Here is a 16,112-nt window from a genome sequence, read left to right on the forward strand (position 1 = left end):
CTCTTTCGAAAAAGTTGGCTAACAAATGCTAATTTCTTTTTAGTCTACTATCATGATATTTAATTTTGACTAATTTAATAAGCTATACCTAATATATATGTATGTGTCAATATTCCTTTATTCAAATTTGAAAATAAAGTAACAAAAATTAAGTAAGCGTTTCGCTCCAAGTAATATTTGAAAAAAACTTTTTTTTTTTTTGAGAATTAGTGTTTGTCCATATAATTTGTCACTATTTGGAATATGTATTTGTCAAAAATTCCAAGTTCCCAAGTTCTAGTGAACGTTTGGCCCCAGGTAGTTTTGGGAAAAAACTTGAAAAATATTTGGGAACTTGTGTTTGTCCATACAATTTGTCATTAATTACTTGGCAAATATATTTGGCAAAATCCCCAAGTTTCCAAGTTCTAAAAAAAACTAGAACTCGGGAACTTGGAAAGTTTTAAAAATAACCCCAAACTTTTATATTTTATAAAACACCAATCATTTATTAATTCCAACTAAATATTTATCTACCAATTTACTCCATTAATATGATCAACCAAGATTTTATAAAGGAATAATTTGGTATTACCTCATCCGAAAAAGAATAGTTTGAGTGACAAGATTTAAAAAAAAGTGTAATTTATTTTTAATTCGATTAATGTATTGCTCTTACCCATAATGTTATTTTGTTGTTGTTGATTGTTATCAATTATGTTATAAGATTTTTTTTAACAGAACATGTTCATTATAAAATGATAACACAAATTTATGAGTATTTTAAATAATTTTTAGAACTTACATGTACAAAATAATATTTTTTGAAATTTCACCAAAACTTAAAAAATTTATGGCCAAATACATGGTGAAACTTCACTAAAATTTCGCCCAAGGATAACTTCCCAAGAATATTCGGGAACTTGGAGCAAATGGCACCCTAGCAAAAACTAGAACTTGGGAAGTTTTAAAAATTTAAAAATTACCGCAAACTTTTATATTTTATAGAAATGCCCATCATCTATTAATTCTAACTAAATATTTTTTTACCAACTAACTTCATAGCTTCGTCTTCTCAGTCATCTGATCTAGCACTGAACGTTTGTCGAGAAGAGATTGTTCGTATAATGTGGAAAGATTTAATAAAAGAATAGTTTGTTATTATAACCTCCCCCAGAAAAAATAGTTTGAGTGACAAAATTGGGAAAAAAGAATAATTTATTTTTAATTCGATTAATGTATTGCTCTTGGCCATATTATTATTTTGTTGTTGTTGATGGTTGTCAATTATGTTATAAGATTTCTTTTTAACGGAACATGTTCATTATAAAATGATAACACAAATTTATGGGTATTTTAATATTGTTTAGAACTTGCAGGTACAAAATAATATTTTTTAAAATTTTACCAAAATTTAGAAAAATTTATGATCAAATACATAATAAAACTTCACCCAAAAATAACTTGCCAAAATATTTGAGAACTTGGAGCCAAACGGCAAGATTGGGCTTGGAACACAATCTCAATTATGGGCTAATCTATGGTAAGCATGAACAAAATGTAATAATTAAATGATCAGCATGTGTAACGTAATTGAAAAATAAAATATTTTATGAAACACTTTTGTTTCTTTTTATTGACTGCAACCGACCATACAATAAAATATTTATTTGTTAAAACATGAAACATGTCTTGTTGAATTCCTTATTCTTTTTGTTTTTTATCTGATATTCGATATTCATTTTAAGAAAAATCTTAATAGCTCAGTTAGTTGATTATTTAAACTTTTATTTTATTGATGAGGATCTCGATATCTCAAATGCCAACTTGGTCTTTTTAAAATCTTCACGAGTCTTTTTATTGACCAAGATTAACGATTTAAATTTTTGAATTTAGCTAAACAATAAAAACTTGAATGCACATGGTCACATGCATGAACATATTATAGTACACATTTAGCTAGCTAGAGTCCGATAATGATAATTTTTAATTAGAGATTTCATAATTGTATTTAACGTTAAATATATCTTAATTATGTTTTAAAGTTTAAAGAATCTAAAATACCAGCTTAGTGAAACCAAAGAACCCATAGTTTATATGTAAACAACCTTCCTATAAATCTAATCAATGACGGTGTAAGAATTTTTATTAAAAGAGTTTAAAATATAAATACATGAAAAAGTTTAACGGAGTTTAATATCTACTATATTTACATAAAAAATAATTGTAACTATGTATAAACAATATAATTTTCCAAAGAATGAGGCTCAGATAAACCCCATATCCCAGCCTACTATTTATACCAAATCGATTCAAATTACAAAGTTAAGTAATTTAATGAAGTGAATATATATAATAATTAATAATTAACAAGTGATAATTATGCATATTCAAACACATCTCATGCATGCATCTATTGATTTGATATAAATATCAATTGCGCTCAGATATATTTTTAATTGTATCGTCCCATGGCTCCAAAAGCAAAAGACATAAATTAGTGGATAACCACTAATATGCTTAGAGGAGAATATTTTATCAAATTAAGATGCTTAATTAACTTCTATAAGGACGTTTACTATAAGTAAAACATAGACAATAGCATTTGGTTACTTAAACAACAAAATAAAAAATCAAGAACCTCAGTCTCTTATATATTTTTTTTTTCTTTTTACTCCTTATTTATTTTATCTGTTTTGGAGTCTAATTAATTCTTTTTACTGCCTATCAAATATGACTTTATTCCCAGAATTCATACAAAAAAAATTACTAATTAAAGATGAAAAAAATTATCTAATTCCTATTACATTGGCTGGATTATCGTTCTTTGTACTTCTAAAAAAAAGATTGCATTTCTGTTCATGAGCGGATGCACTTATGAATCGATGTCATATAATTAATATCAATTTATTTAATATTTATATAAATATTGACACAAATGCACCATGAATTGACATAAAACTATATCAATATGACATGTCTTTACATTTAATTTATCACTTGCTAGTTGCATATTTGGAAAATTAAGTTGAAGCAATAACTTCTTTAAATGAAGAAAATAATTTGCATATATAGTTACCTCATGAGATTTTTTTTGGTCCAATAAGAAGATTAAAAAATATATTTATGGTTAGCAAGAAAAGAAAAATAAGAAATAAATACCTAAAATAAAATAAAAGATTTAACATATGTAGCCCATATGGCCTAAAAAAAGAAAAAATTATTGAGCATGATTCATAAATCCATAGTGTACTAGGTTGTTGGCCATGATTAGGACATCATATACCCCACTTTTAACTAAATGAATTTTTATATTGCCCTAACCTAGTAATTTTTATTTTATAATCGTTTGATATTCAAATAAGTGAAAAACTTAGAATAACAATAAATTATTCATATAAAATCTATATCATATATATAGAATTATAGATCATGAGTTTTAGTAGTATAATTGTCAAACGTTAATAGTTATAGTAGGATAAATTATTTATATTCTTTGAGGTATGATCATTTTTGTTATCAATGAGGAATATCTAGCATATTGGGCTTTTTAAGAAAAAATATTTGATATTCAAAAATTAAATTTTTATTATGTATAACTCAAGAAAAAACACTTCAGATCAAGAATATAATACAAATGAAGATTAAAGAGGTTGATGTCAACAATATTGTAATGATGACATTACCAATATTTGTGATAAGTGAATCATGATATAACATTACTATAAGCAAAAAAATCTAGGATAATTATCTTTATTTTTGTTTGTTGCTGGTAATGATATCAAATCAAGATAAATATATTTGTTGTTGTTTTGTGTGTTCATAGTCCAATTATTTATCATGACTGGATTGGACTAGATGCCCACAGTTAATTGGGGATAAGAAAAATCTCCACAAGGTGATTATTTCGAGTTCAAATTTTAAAAATATAATATATTTTTTTGATAAAGAATATTTTATTTAAAATAAATATTATATTCAGATCAAACTTCATCATTATTTCAATTTTTTCTAACAACAATAACATATTTAGTAAAATTCGATAAATAAAATTTAGAGATTTCAAGTTGTATGTGCATGTAGTCTTACCCCTTTACCTTATAAGGATGAAAAATTATTGTCGATAGACTTTCGATTCTTTCCTATTTCTTGATGTATTAAAATTTAAATTTAAAAATGCATAAATAAATAAAAAGTGCACATAAATATTCACACACCTATTGGTAACAGAAAAAAGAAAAAGTCCAGCTAAGAGGTAGGCTAATTAATTGTCTATATAAGTATATCCTTCTCTTTTCCCTTCTCAACTCATTGCTATATTCTTCTTCTTCATTTTTTTTTTCATTGCTTCCTTTAGTTTGTCAAAAATCCAATTAATTTTTCACATAATTATTTTGTCTTTTTTGAATTTCCATATCTTGTTTCCTTCTATCTATCTATAATGAATAATATAAATGCTTCTAGATTTTATTTTGTACATTATTTGAGTAAAGTGAGTATAAATCTAGAGCAATATGAACAATGAAGATTGATATAATTTACTTGTGATTCATATATTATTATTGTTGATGATGTTAATTGTTTTATGCTTCTGATTAGATTCATTAAATGATCGATCCATCTTCTTATGTTTGAATTATTTTAGAAATCCTAAGTGAGATTTTTGCTCATTATAAACATTGATCTTTACCCAAAATTTTTCGAATACCTGAATAATACTTGAATTATTACTCTTATTTCAAATTTATATCAAATTGAATTTTTCTTAGCTCTAAGTACTAGATTTGTTCTATTTTTTTTTATTTTGTTTTACCCCCCATTTTGGAGGAGATTTGTTCTATTAGATTAATTGTTTCTCTCCTTAATTATATTTCAATATTAATTTCATGTAAATATTTACATCACATCACATCATTTAAGGGATATGTCCCCAAATGTGTAGATTCTCATTTAGACAGTACAGATATATTTTTTTGTCTTGATTTTTTTTGTTTTGATGTTTTCATTTTGGTGTTCGATATATATAATTATTTTTTGTTAATTTATTGGCTTTTATTTCTTTTACCTCCTTTATTTTTCTTTGAACTATGTTAATTATGAAAAAAATCAAGGTCTAAATAAGATAGAAGTAGAATTTTCTGCATAGAATATCGTCCAATTTCAGAGTTGGGAGCTATATGTTTCGAATGGTTCAATTGAATCCTCTTTGCCTCAAATTTACTTGTACAAATTATAGGATAAAAATGATTTTATCATATTATATATCAAAAATTAATTTTTTAAATTTGCTTTACATTTTTTAGTGTGTATAGCAAAAGTGACTCAAAATTTTGTTTTATTGTTGTGAATTTGAATCTCAGGTGTGACATTCTTGCATTCTTTTCATGAATTTGTTTGCTGAGTAAGAGTTTTATCCCAATCTTTCAGAAGATGAATTAATCGTATGCATAAATTGATGATACACTTCATCACACATACTCGAAATTTGAAGTTGGTCAACATGCCATCAAATTTGATTTTGTTAATGTAGCTTCTCCCCAACATACAGTTGTTGCTTGCTAGTGCAGCATCATTAAGATTCACATACAAAATATGGAGCAGAAAATGAAATCTGCCCAATTTTTGAATACATGAGAATCTTGATGATGCTGCATTGGTAATTGATGACTTAATTCTTCGATTCTACAACAAAATTTGGGCAAATTATCATTTATTTGGTGAGTTTTCATTGAATGTGATTATATGTAATTAATTAATTACTGATTTGATTAATCTGATGTTGGTTTCTTAGTAAAATACATCATGAATTAATTATTATTAAGTTCTTAAATCGTGTTTCTTTACATCGCGATTCCCTCTAAAAATTCATTTGATATGTAAAGAAGCGTAATTAATTATTAACGATGATATTTCAAATGAATGTAGGTCTTTGATGAAGAGTTGCTTGCAAAAGGAAGGAGTCAAGAAGAAGATTCTTTTATATATATATATATATATATATATATATATGTTGTTGTTTAAATCGAGCCTCCGTTGATTATTAATATGTTGAAAGTGAAAAATTTGTGTTTGACAATTCAAACTTTATACATGATTGAGACGAGACTGGTGATATTTGTCCTATCCAAATTTATTTATCACATTAATGATCAATGAATAATTACTCGTAGTTATTTTTTAGATGATCAAATAATATAAAAAATTTATACTAATATATAAGATTCTACTTTGGACCATGTAAGTATACACATAACGTCAATAGAGATGTCAATGGAGATTGGATCACACGTAGGTGAGCATGGTACGTTACCTATTGAATTATTATATCGAAATTAAAATTTTGGTATTATGACATTATGTTTGTATTTTAAAATTTTTGGTATTCGGTACAATATTCGGTATTTATTAAAAAAAATATCGAATATTGTATCGAAATATATAATTACATATTCAATTTATTTATATTATTATAATACTAAGAACTTTATAAACTTGTATAGTTGTATTAGTTTTTTTAAAAAAAATAAATTGCGTAGACATTGGAACTTTGATTATCCTATTTTGATTGAAATATCTTTTTTCTTCTTCATGTAATTGATTAACTAAGAAAATTGCTTATACTTTTTTTTTCAATTTTTCCCCAATAAATAAACATTTTGTCACCAAAGTGATAGTTATATCATAGAAGAATATTTTACATGTTTAAGGTGTTAGTATAATATAATAGATATATTTTTTGAAAAGCCAAAAAAGTCATAATTCTCTATTATACAGTTATATGTAGTTAAGGTCGAACAAATTATGATTACTGATTTATAGTATTTCAAAATACCCAAGTCGAGCTTATTGATATAATTGACCTGAACTTTTCAATATCGTACCTTATCCGTTCTTAATTTTTAAAGAGGAAAGCAATGGTCCAAATTTGTATTTAATTAGAGAAGACAATACATTAACTTTCATCGTCTATTATATTATAGTCACTATAATTCAATGTACTATGAAATAGTGTGATGTTTGAATTCATTTTGTGAATATAAATAGGACACATTTCCCTTTGTGGACCATTGAAATTTAGAAGAATCAGAAAAATTTATCAATTGGAGACTACAACATTTTGCTTCAAAGCTACAACTAATAATACAACATTGGAAAGGTCCAAAAATAATAGTAATAGTACATCTTGAAAGAAAAAAAAAACAATGTGGAAAAGGTACAACCAATACATAACTAATTAAAGACCAAAAACAAATATTATGAAACGTTTTACCCTACAAAATGAGATTTCTTTTATGTTACAGTATTCGAATCAATTTGTGCATGCATATCTCGATTAAATTTATGAGTACTTACTACAACTCCTACCAACATAAATATAGTGTTAGTGACAGATTCAGAATTTTCACTCTGAGAGTTTGAAAAATAAAAATATAATATGTGAACTAGAGTACAAATACAAATAAAAAATGTGAAAGGGAAAAAGTTCTAAGTTAGCTAATACAATAAGGACATTGATTGGGTTGGCATAATGCAATCATATGTGGTTAGTTACACCTTACATAGTACAATCTTTTAATAGAATTTGTTCTAGGTTGGACTCAACTTGGTACCTAGTAGTATTTATCATTATTGATTTTTTTCTTAATTTTGAGTGGGTTGGCATTTGTATCAAATTTGGTTGGAAAGGATAAAATTCTCCAAAAAATGATGAAAACGTGTGTCAAAAATATTTGAAGATATTGTCCTCTATAGAGGTGTTTAATTTTCAATTTTTGCAGAAATTGAAAAACTTTTCTGTGATGACGTTTGGTCAAAAAAAATATTTTTCATTTTTTAAGAAAACATTTCCAAAAAAGCAAAAATAAGTGACCCCATCCCCATGAAAAGTACAAATAATATATTTCATTTACTTATTATTGTTGTAAAACACTCACGAAAAACGCATAATTCTTATTCAATGACTCCTAAATGTAAAAAAAGAGCGTGGATAATAGCGAGATTATACTTACTATTTTCCCATGTCACTAGGAGGGTCCTATAAGGTTTTTTGGAAAAAAAAGTGTCTGAAAGTTAGTTCACCAAAAAATTTATTGACTAACACACACGAAAAACCCAAAAAATCGCTTAATTCTTGTTGGGTGACCCCTATATGCTATGAAAAATGACATGGATCATGACAAGACTATATGTATTGTTCCTCCAAGTCATTATAGAGGATCATGTAAGGTTTTTGGAAAAAAAGTATCCGGAAGTCAATTCACCAAAAAAATTATTGAGTAACACACACGAAAAACTAAGAAAATTGCCTAGTTCCTGTTGAGTGACCCCTAAATACCAAAAAATGGCGTGAGTTATGGCAAGACTATACGTATTTTCCACCAGGTTATTACATAGGGTATCGTAAAGTTTGTAGAAAAAAGTGTCTGAAAGTCAATTCGCCAAAAAATCCATAAACTAACACATGAAAAACAAAAAAATCGCCTAATTTTTATTGAGTGACCCCTATATGCTAAAAACATTGTGTGGATCATGCCGAGGTTATACGTATTGTTCCCACAGGTCATAATGGACGGTCCTGTAAGGTTTTTGGAAAAAAAAAAATGCTCGAAATCCAGTTCATCAACGTTACACATGAAAAATTGAGAAAATCGCTTAATTACTGTGGAGTGGCCCCTAAATGCTTAAAAATTGACTTGGATCATGGCGAGACCGAAAGTCATATCACCAAAATATTCATTGGTTAAATTATTAGTCCCCCTTTTGAATAACATCTAGTTAGATTAGATGCTAATATCTTACCAATAAAACCATAAATTAAAAGTTTAAATTGTTTATTTTTAGATTTGTAAAACATTCGTTCTTTCTAAAATAAAATTTTAAAATAGAGATTCACATAAATTGAAACGAACCGAAAAAAATAGTATAATTTGACAATTGATGTATAGTTGTAGATTAGTTCAAAACTAATTAAGGACATGTGATGATGATCACATGCTACTTACTATATTTTGTGGACCACAAAAATTGTGTACATTAATATCCTTAAAGGTTTTGATGTGAACTTGTGATAAAAACTAATCTAGCAAGTTGTATTTTTCTATCTTGTATGCATGCTTGCTGGGTTAAATTATAAAGTGAAATATATATGCTTCTTGAAACCTAGTCTTGAAAACGCTAGAAGAGCCATGTAAGAGTATAGGTGATGCATAAAAACTTCAACGCGATAGGGTAGGAGTGGCTCAAGCAGATTAATGAGTTAAAGCCAAAATCAAATCAAGATCTTAAATTTAAATTATTAATAACTTTTATATAATTGATTTATTCTAATATATATATATATATATATATATATATATATATATTAAATTAATAATATAAATATTCTTATTCTAAATTATCTTTCATTAGACATAGTACTTCATATATGCCAAAATTTTTTCTAATAATTCTTTTATTTTATATTAAAAGTTTACTTTTTCTATGTATAGTATTCATTATTTATTAAAAACAATATTTTATAACCTATTATTGTCATAAGATGGGGCTCCTCAAATTTGGTGGCATAAGACATTTTTTTTTTCCAAACACAGTTGAACCGCCCCTCCGATGGGAAACCACTATTTTTTTAAAACATAATTAAATATGTCTTAGGTTTATGTTAAACCAATAATTGATAATCAATTACGAAACGAAAATGGTAAAACACAAAAATCCAAATAACATAAAAGGAGTTGATAATGCTAGGAATAGAATCAAAGTCAAGGTAAGGAAAATTGAGTAAATTGCTTAAAGCTTAAAGTATTAATAGGGATGAAGATTAGTAATTCAAACATAAAAAATAAAATTAATTTATATTTTAAACATATATGTTTGAATTTTCAGGTAAAAAATATTAGAAGTTTAGCTTTGACAAGCTAAACTTCAAGCAAAAATAACTCCAACTTCAAACACAAGTTTTTGTAACTTTTGAAATGATATTTAATTCTTGCTCCTCAAATGATCTTATCTTTAATTTTTACTCTTCAAATGAGCTAATCTTTAATTTTTGCCATTTAACAATCAAACTTGTACCCAAACATAACTTGTGTGATATTAACAACGACAACAACATATCCAGTGAAGCTTGAGCGATATTATTATTCCAAAATATAAAATTATACCACGTGAATTTTTTATTTATTACAGGGATATAAATTAAAGACCAACACAAAATAAGGTCAAAAGTGCAAACAATAAGAAAGAAAAAAAAAACTATGGGCTGGGCTCGAAGAAAGGTAATATTATTTGGGCTCAAGGCCTTTATCAAATTGGAAAATTAAAGCCCAATTTTAGCTGGAAATGAACTTCAAGAATATCACCAAATACAATTCCAAAAGCTTCCTGTTTCACGTCTCCATCTCAAAAATTCATCAATGGAACTCAAGAAATTCCTGTCAATTCCCATTCTATGTGTGTTAAGTTTTGTGGGTTTTCTTTACTATTTCACAATTTTCATTTTCTTGGATGATTTGTTGAGTTTACAGAGCTCAGATGGCAAATTTCACTCTTTTTTCTTCACTTTCATGGCTTGTTTGTGTGTATTCAGTTTCTTTGTTTGTGTTCTCAAAGACCCAGGTGGGGTTCCTTTTTCATATCTTCCTGATGTTGAAGATCATGAAGCTTCAGATCAAGAATCCAAAAGATCTGTAAGTCTATTAGTTATAAAAAAAATGTCTTTTAGTCTTTTATTTCTTACAAAGTATTGAAATCAATGTGTGAATTGAGAAAATTTAGATTCTTGAGAGAGTGACCTTGCTAAAACAAAGTTAATTTAGTTTTATTTAATGTTGTTGCAGCTTACTTGTGTCTTCCTACATTAAATGGTTATAATCATATTTTTGTTTCAATAGATGATGATTGATAATTGGTCATTTCCAGATGCTATTTGTTAATACCAGAATTTTTTACCTACAACATAAGTAGTCTAGTGTAAGAAGGTCCGAACCCCCTTGGCCGAAAAATTACAATATATATATATTAGATGTTGAAATCACTTATCTTATTCGTGTGTTTATTTTCTTATATTTTGAATCCCACTGGTTCCGCCATGGGTGGTAGGGACCCTAGAACTTCCGATAATAAGGTTGTGGTTGGCATACCATTTCTGGATGTGGGAAAGAGTCCATAGAATGCTATGCCTTGATAGCTATAAAGCCAACTAGCAGAGTCGATTCAGGGATCGGTGGGATGCCGTAGCTTTAAGAGATAGGGGCAGAGGCAATCGGAAAGGCTTTTTAGGAATGAGGCCCCTTCCTCCTATGTTGTAAAAGGGAAATGCAGATCTTTATCTTTCTGTAGAGTTACCGAGGAAGCAAAGCGGGAAAAAGAAACATTTTATCACCACAGACGGCTGTATGTTGAGATGTTGTCATATATGATGTTACATCTCTAGGAAAATAAGAAAAAGATGTCCAATAGCCGGACCAAGCGAATAGGATTACTTTGCCAGACAAAAAGGTTTTGTCGATAGCCAAGCTTTGGCTTGTTGGAGCAGAAATCTCATTAATCTTAGACTTTTTGTACAATTTGTTGGGTGGTTACTACTCCTACAATGTGGCAAGATCAAGGATGGTTAGTATAGAAAATGACTTTATGTTTTTTTTTTTCCTTTGATCAAGTAATAAGAGAAAATGGTTTTATGGTATTGGTGATCTTGCATGTATTTCTCAAGTATTGCCCAAGACAGAGGTATGGAGTGTTTTTACGGAACCTCTTTGGAGTATATTGAGTAACCCCAGGATAGTCATAGGGATCTTAGCAGTATAGAGAGGATGGAGGGTGAAAATGAACGCAAAGAAATTGTGGGAAACACCTATTTGCACAATGTGCTCTGTGTGGCTGGAAAAGAAATCGAAATTCCTTTGAAGAATATGTAGCATTACATATATTGAATTAATGTTCAAGCAAACACAAATAGTGTGAGTGTAGCACTAATTTCTATACACATGGGAGAGAGTGTTCATTTTCTAATAGATTAAACTTTTAATGAGATGGTTACATAATTCAACATGATATAGTCTCCCAGCCACTCATCAAAAAAAGTTACAACATGCTTGGCTAGTGAAAAAAAGAAGAAGTTCAATCTTCCATGTGAGAGATTGTGTTAAAGGCATGTTTAAGTAAATAAAAGTGTGATTTCCATAATAGTTTAAACGTTTAGATGAGGCGGTCACTCAATCAACACCACCCACGTCTTTTTGTAAAACAGTATTCTTTGGTTGTTCTTTTATGCCGGAGCAATAACTCCAATAACTAATGAACACACTTTAAAGAGTCTGCAAAATAATAGTACCTAATTATTGTTTGTACACTCACCATCTAAGAAATTGTTGAATACCTGACATTCAGGGTTTGCTTAAGAAGAAATGTGACAAGTGTTCGGAATACAAGCCTCCCAGGGCTCATCATTGCCGTGTTTGCAGAAGGTGTATTCTGAGGATGGTGGGTGTCTCATATATTTTTAATGATTCTCTTTTTATTTGCTAAACAATGCATGTTTGCTAATTTACCATAATTTTTCAACAGGATCATCATTGTGCCTGGATAAACAATTGTGTTGGTCATAGGAACTACAAGGCTTTTGTAGCTTTAATCTTCTATACAACTATTACTACAATCTATTCCTTGGTATGGTTAATTTACTCGTATATGGATTTAGCTACTTGTGCTCAATCTGTCTGAGTATAATGTTTGACGTTTTCAGGTTATATTGGTAAGAGATGCACTTCATAAGGATTGGAATTTCGATGGAGTGATGCATCTCAAGCTATTTTACGTGAGTCAATTGTCATATTATATACAATTTAACATGTTTGATGTCTAGTGTATTGGGTTTTGGCCTTTCTTTTCCTTTTTCTTTTTTTGGGTGATAGTTTATCTAAAGCTTATTGATTGTTCTTTAGTGTGTTTTTAGTATGATGTGAAGTGTTTTCCTGAATGTTTCTTCAAGAAGATATTTCCTGTATTTGATTATATTGATTGAAGTTCAGCTTTTCTCTTTCTAGAGATTGGGGAGCATATGACCCTTTCTACATTAGCCGCATATACTGTGATTCTTGACCATTACCAGATCGTTATGCTATGTGCTAGGTCCACCCTCAGCAATATCCTGACCTAAAAATATCTATGGTCCTTAGACTCTTCAAAAATTACTGTCGGGTGTGTATCAGATCATCCAACAGCTATGCATATTTGGAGAATCCGACACGGGTAGAGGGTCTGAGCAACACAGAAAAATATTTCGAATAAGTTTTTTTTTTTTCAGTGAACTTCGTATTTCCGCATCCTGGTCTTTTCCTACTTGATATTAGCTATTACTTTTTCCAACAGGGTGAGTTCGAGATAATGCCTTGAAATGAGCTAACCAAATCGGTTTTGCTTTTACTCTGGCTTTCCCGTATAGTGTGGTACAGTGAATTCCAGTTGGTTGCGGAAATCTAATGTATCATTCTTAAACAGATTGCAACTGGTGTTGTACTTATTGGCGTAAGTGTGACACTTGGAACTCTCCTGGGCTGGCATATCTACCTTACAATTCGTAATATGACAACTATAGAGGTAATCACACTCACGAAAACACTAGATTTACCTCATAAATTTCCCTATTTGTGTAATTGCTAAGTAGAGATTCTTTACCAGTACTACGAGGGAAAACGAGCAGCATGGCTGGCAAGTAAATCTGGGATGAATTATCATCACCCTTATGACGTTGGTGCTTATAAAAATATAAGTCTGGTAATCCCTCTCTCTCCCTGCCCATCTCTATCTTACCTAAATTATAACGAAATTGTCCTGTGTGTTGACGATATTAATCTTGACAGGTGTTGGGTCCGAATATGTTAAAATGGTTATGCCCCACCGCGGTGTCCCATATAAAAGACGGATTCAGCTTCCCTACTTCACGTGAATACTCATAACATAATCTCCATCAGTAAAAGTTTCAGCAGCAAGTGTAAATCTTGGTCCAAGATCGTTGCTTCAGAATGAAGGCAGCTAACAACAGCGATGCAGATATCATTCTATAACTTCAAGACTATTTGCAGTGCCTCCGACACATTATAATCAGCTCGGAGATTTTCCAATGGCATATCCGTCAACTACTGCATCATTCAAAATTCTCAGTATACGTTTGTCTGTTACTGTTAAAGGAACACGCAAGAAGCGAGATTGTTGTACAGGAATTATGATCATATTGTTAGTATGTTGTTTATACTTCCATCACTTGTATTCTTTTGGCTTGGAACTACCCTGTGTAATATGTTGAAAGAATTGAAGGGTAAGGAAAGGAATTGATGTTGCAGCAGAAAGTGTTTTTTTAGTATCGTTACAGACTTATATGTCAGTAGAAAATAGCCAAAAGCCCCCCCAAGCTATAACCGGATTTTCAACAACACATTTCCTGAATTGTTTAAAATTGAAATTATCAACTCCTTAAATGCTTATTTAAAACTTTATTTTTCATCTTACTTTTATTTTTTTATAAAATATTTTTATAATACATTTGACTTTTTGTTAAACATAATTTTTTTTAATTTTCTCTTTTATTTTCTTCTCCTTACGTTTTTTCTTTTTATCCTCTCTTTCTCCTCAACTCAACACTCACTCATTACCATCTCCTCCACTTTGAACCACCACCACCACAACAGCCCCATCAACTCATCATCTTGTAATAATTTCTTCATGATTTGACTTGCCATTATCCACAACTAACACTACAAATCACTATTGAAATAATTATTCATGTTATTGAAAAAATCAAATCGTTATTAATTTCACTGCTTCAAAAAAAATTGCACAAAGAAGAGACAAAAAAAGAAGAAGAAGAAAGAACAAAAAACAAATAAAAAAAGAATAAATTTATTGGATACATTCCATCATAAAATTCATTTAATTACTAAAGTCTTTTTTAAAAAAAAATTATCAAAGAAATTCAGTCAATTAACCACCATGACTATAAAATAATTTTTTTGATTAAGAATTTCATAAAGTAAGCTAAAAATGAGTTATGGGGTATATAATATGGGTCTTCATCCATTATTTTTTTCATTTTATCAATCTCATATTAGATCAAAATCAACACCATTAATCTACCTCCTCGCCGAAAAAGAAATTTCAATGCAATTTTTTTTCTCTTTTATTTTAGTTATTCTATATAAATTTTTGGATCAGTAACATTCATCAACCTTCAGATCTTATCTTCAATTTGTATTATTGTTTGGCGAAGACCCAAGAATTTAACCATCGGCAACTCGTAAATAAAGTATTGCAAATTTGGTGTGATGAATACAAAGAAGGAACACAATAAAAAAAACATTAAGAGAAAAAGAGACGGGTAATTAAGCTCGTTAAGGTGCTTGAAGGATGATCTAAATTTATTAAAAAAATAAAAATGAAGAAGGGAATGAAAAACAAGAGAGAGAGAGAGAAATAAATATAAAAAATTTTAAATGACAGCTAACAACAAGTGTACATCACTACATGTTAAGAATGTGGTTGTCTAGTTTTAGGGTGGTATATATTCTGTTTTTAAAAAAATCAAGGGGTAATAAAACCCCCGTAAAATATAAGTATGTAGTTAAGAATTCGGTAATAGATTGAGAGGGCATCTGGCTATTTTCTCATGGAAAATATCGAGAACTTTTACGTGAGACGGATTTAAATGGAGCTATATGGACAATTGTGATTCATATAGTCGAGTTCAACTTACTTAGAATTAAGACACAGTTATTACTGTTGAGTGATACCTGTGAACTTGTGGTGGTGTTAATACCATTAACCAAATACCCCCCCCCCCCCGGTCCCTCTCCCCCACTCTCTTAAATTAAAAAGTTTGAGAATCGAATTCTCATCAACAAATTGAAAGTTCAGATTGCCAACCGATTGAGCTAATAAAATTCCTCGTTGGAGTCTAAATTCCACAATTTTTGAGTAATAGCCATAGAGTACAACAATTTATTGTGGTTTGAGTCGGGATTCTATCATAATCTAATATATTAGGTTTGAATTCTATTATTATTTGGACTTATTTAGTGGATCTTTTTAACACATACAAAATTCATTTGGCTTCACGTTAATTAGATTAAAAAAACACTTTT

General features: G+C 29.1%; 1 protein-coding gene and 1 long non-coding RNA gene across 2 annotated transcripts; both read left to right on the top strand.

Annotated features, from left to right (window-relative positions):
* Window positions 1-4,813: 4,813 nt before the first annotated feature.
* Window positions 4,814-6,148, top strand: LOC129878916 (uncharacterized). Its single transcript, XR_008764499.1, has 2 exons — window positions 4,814-5,696; window positions 5,905-6,148. It is a non-coding gene; the product is annotated as an uncharacterized LOC129878916 (long non-coding RNA).
* Window positions 6,149-10,328: 4,180 nt separating this feature from the next.
* On the top strand, window positions 10,329-14,338 carry LOC129881109 (probable protein S-acyltransferase 15). Its single transcript, XM_055955459.1, has 7 exons — window positions 10,329-10,664; window positions 12,367-12,459; window positions 12,544-12,645; window positions 12,722-12,793; window positions 13,477-13,575; window positions 13,657-13,752; window positions 13,839-14,338. The coding sequence occupies exons 1-7, from the start codon at window positions 10,392-10,394 to the stop codon at window positions 13,932-13,934; spliced, it is 831 nt and encodes a 276-aa protein (XP_055811434.1). The 5' UTR covers window positions 10,329-10,391; the 3' UTR covers window positions 13,935-14,338.
* The last annotated feature ends 1,774 nt before the right edge of the window (window positions 14,339-16,112 follow it).

Source organism: Solanum dulcamara, chromosome 2, assembly GCF_947179165.1.
Source record: "Solanum dulcamara chromosome 2, daSolDulc1.2, whole genome shotgun sequence".
Lineage (NCBI taxonomy): Eukaryota > Viridiplantae > Streptophyta > Magnoliopsida > Solanales > Solanaceae > Solanum > Solanum dulcamara.

Coding starts and splice junctions, on each gene's coding strand:
- LOC129881109 (XM_055955459.1), top strand. CDS start 10,392: ATGGAACTCAAGAAATTCCTGTCAATTCCCATTCTATGTGTGTTAAGT. Junction 10,665..12,366: donor ATCAAGAATCCAAAAGATCT/GTAAGTCTATTA, acceptor CCTGACATTCAG/GGTTTGCTTAAGAAGAAATG. Junction 12,460..12,543: donor GAAGGTGTATTCTGAGGATG/GTGGGTGTCTCA, acceptor ATTTTTCAACAG/GATCATCATTGTGCCTGGAT.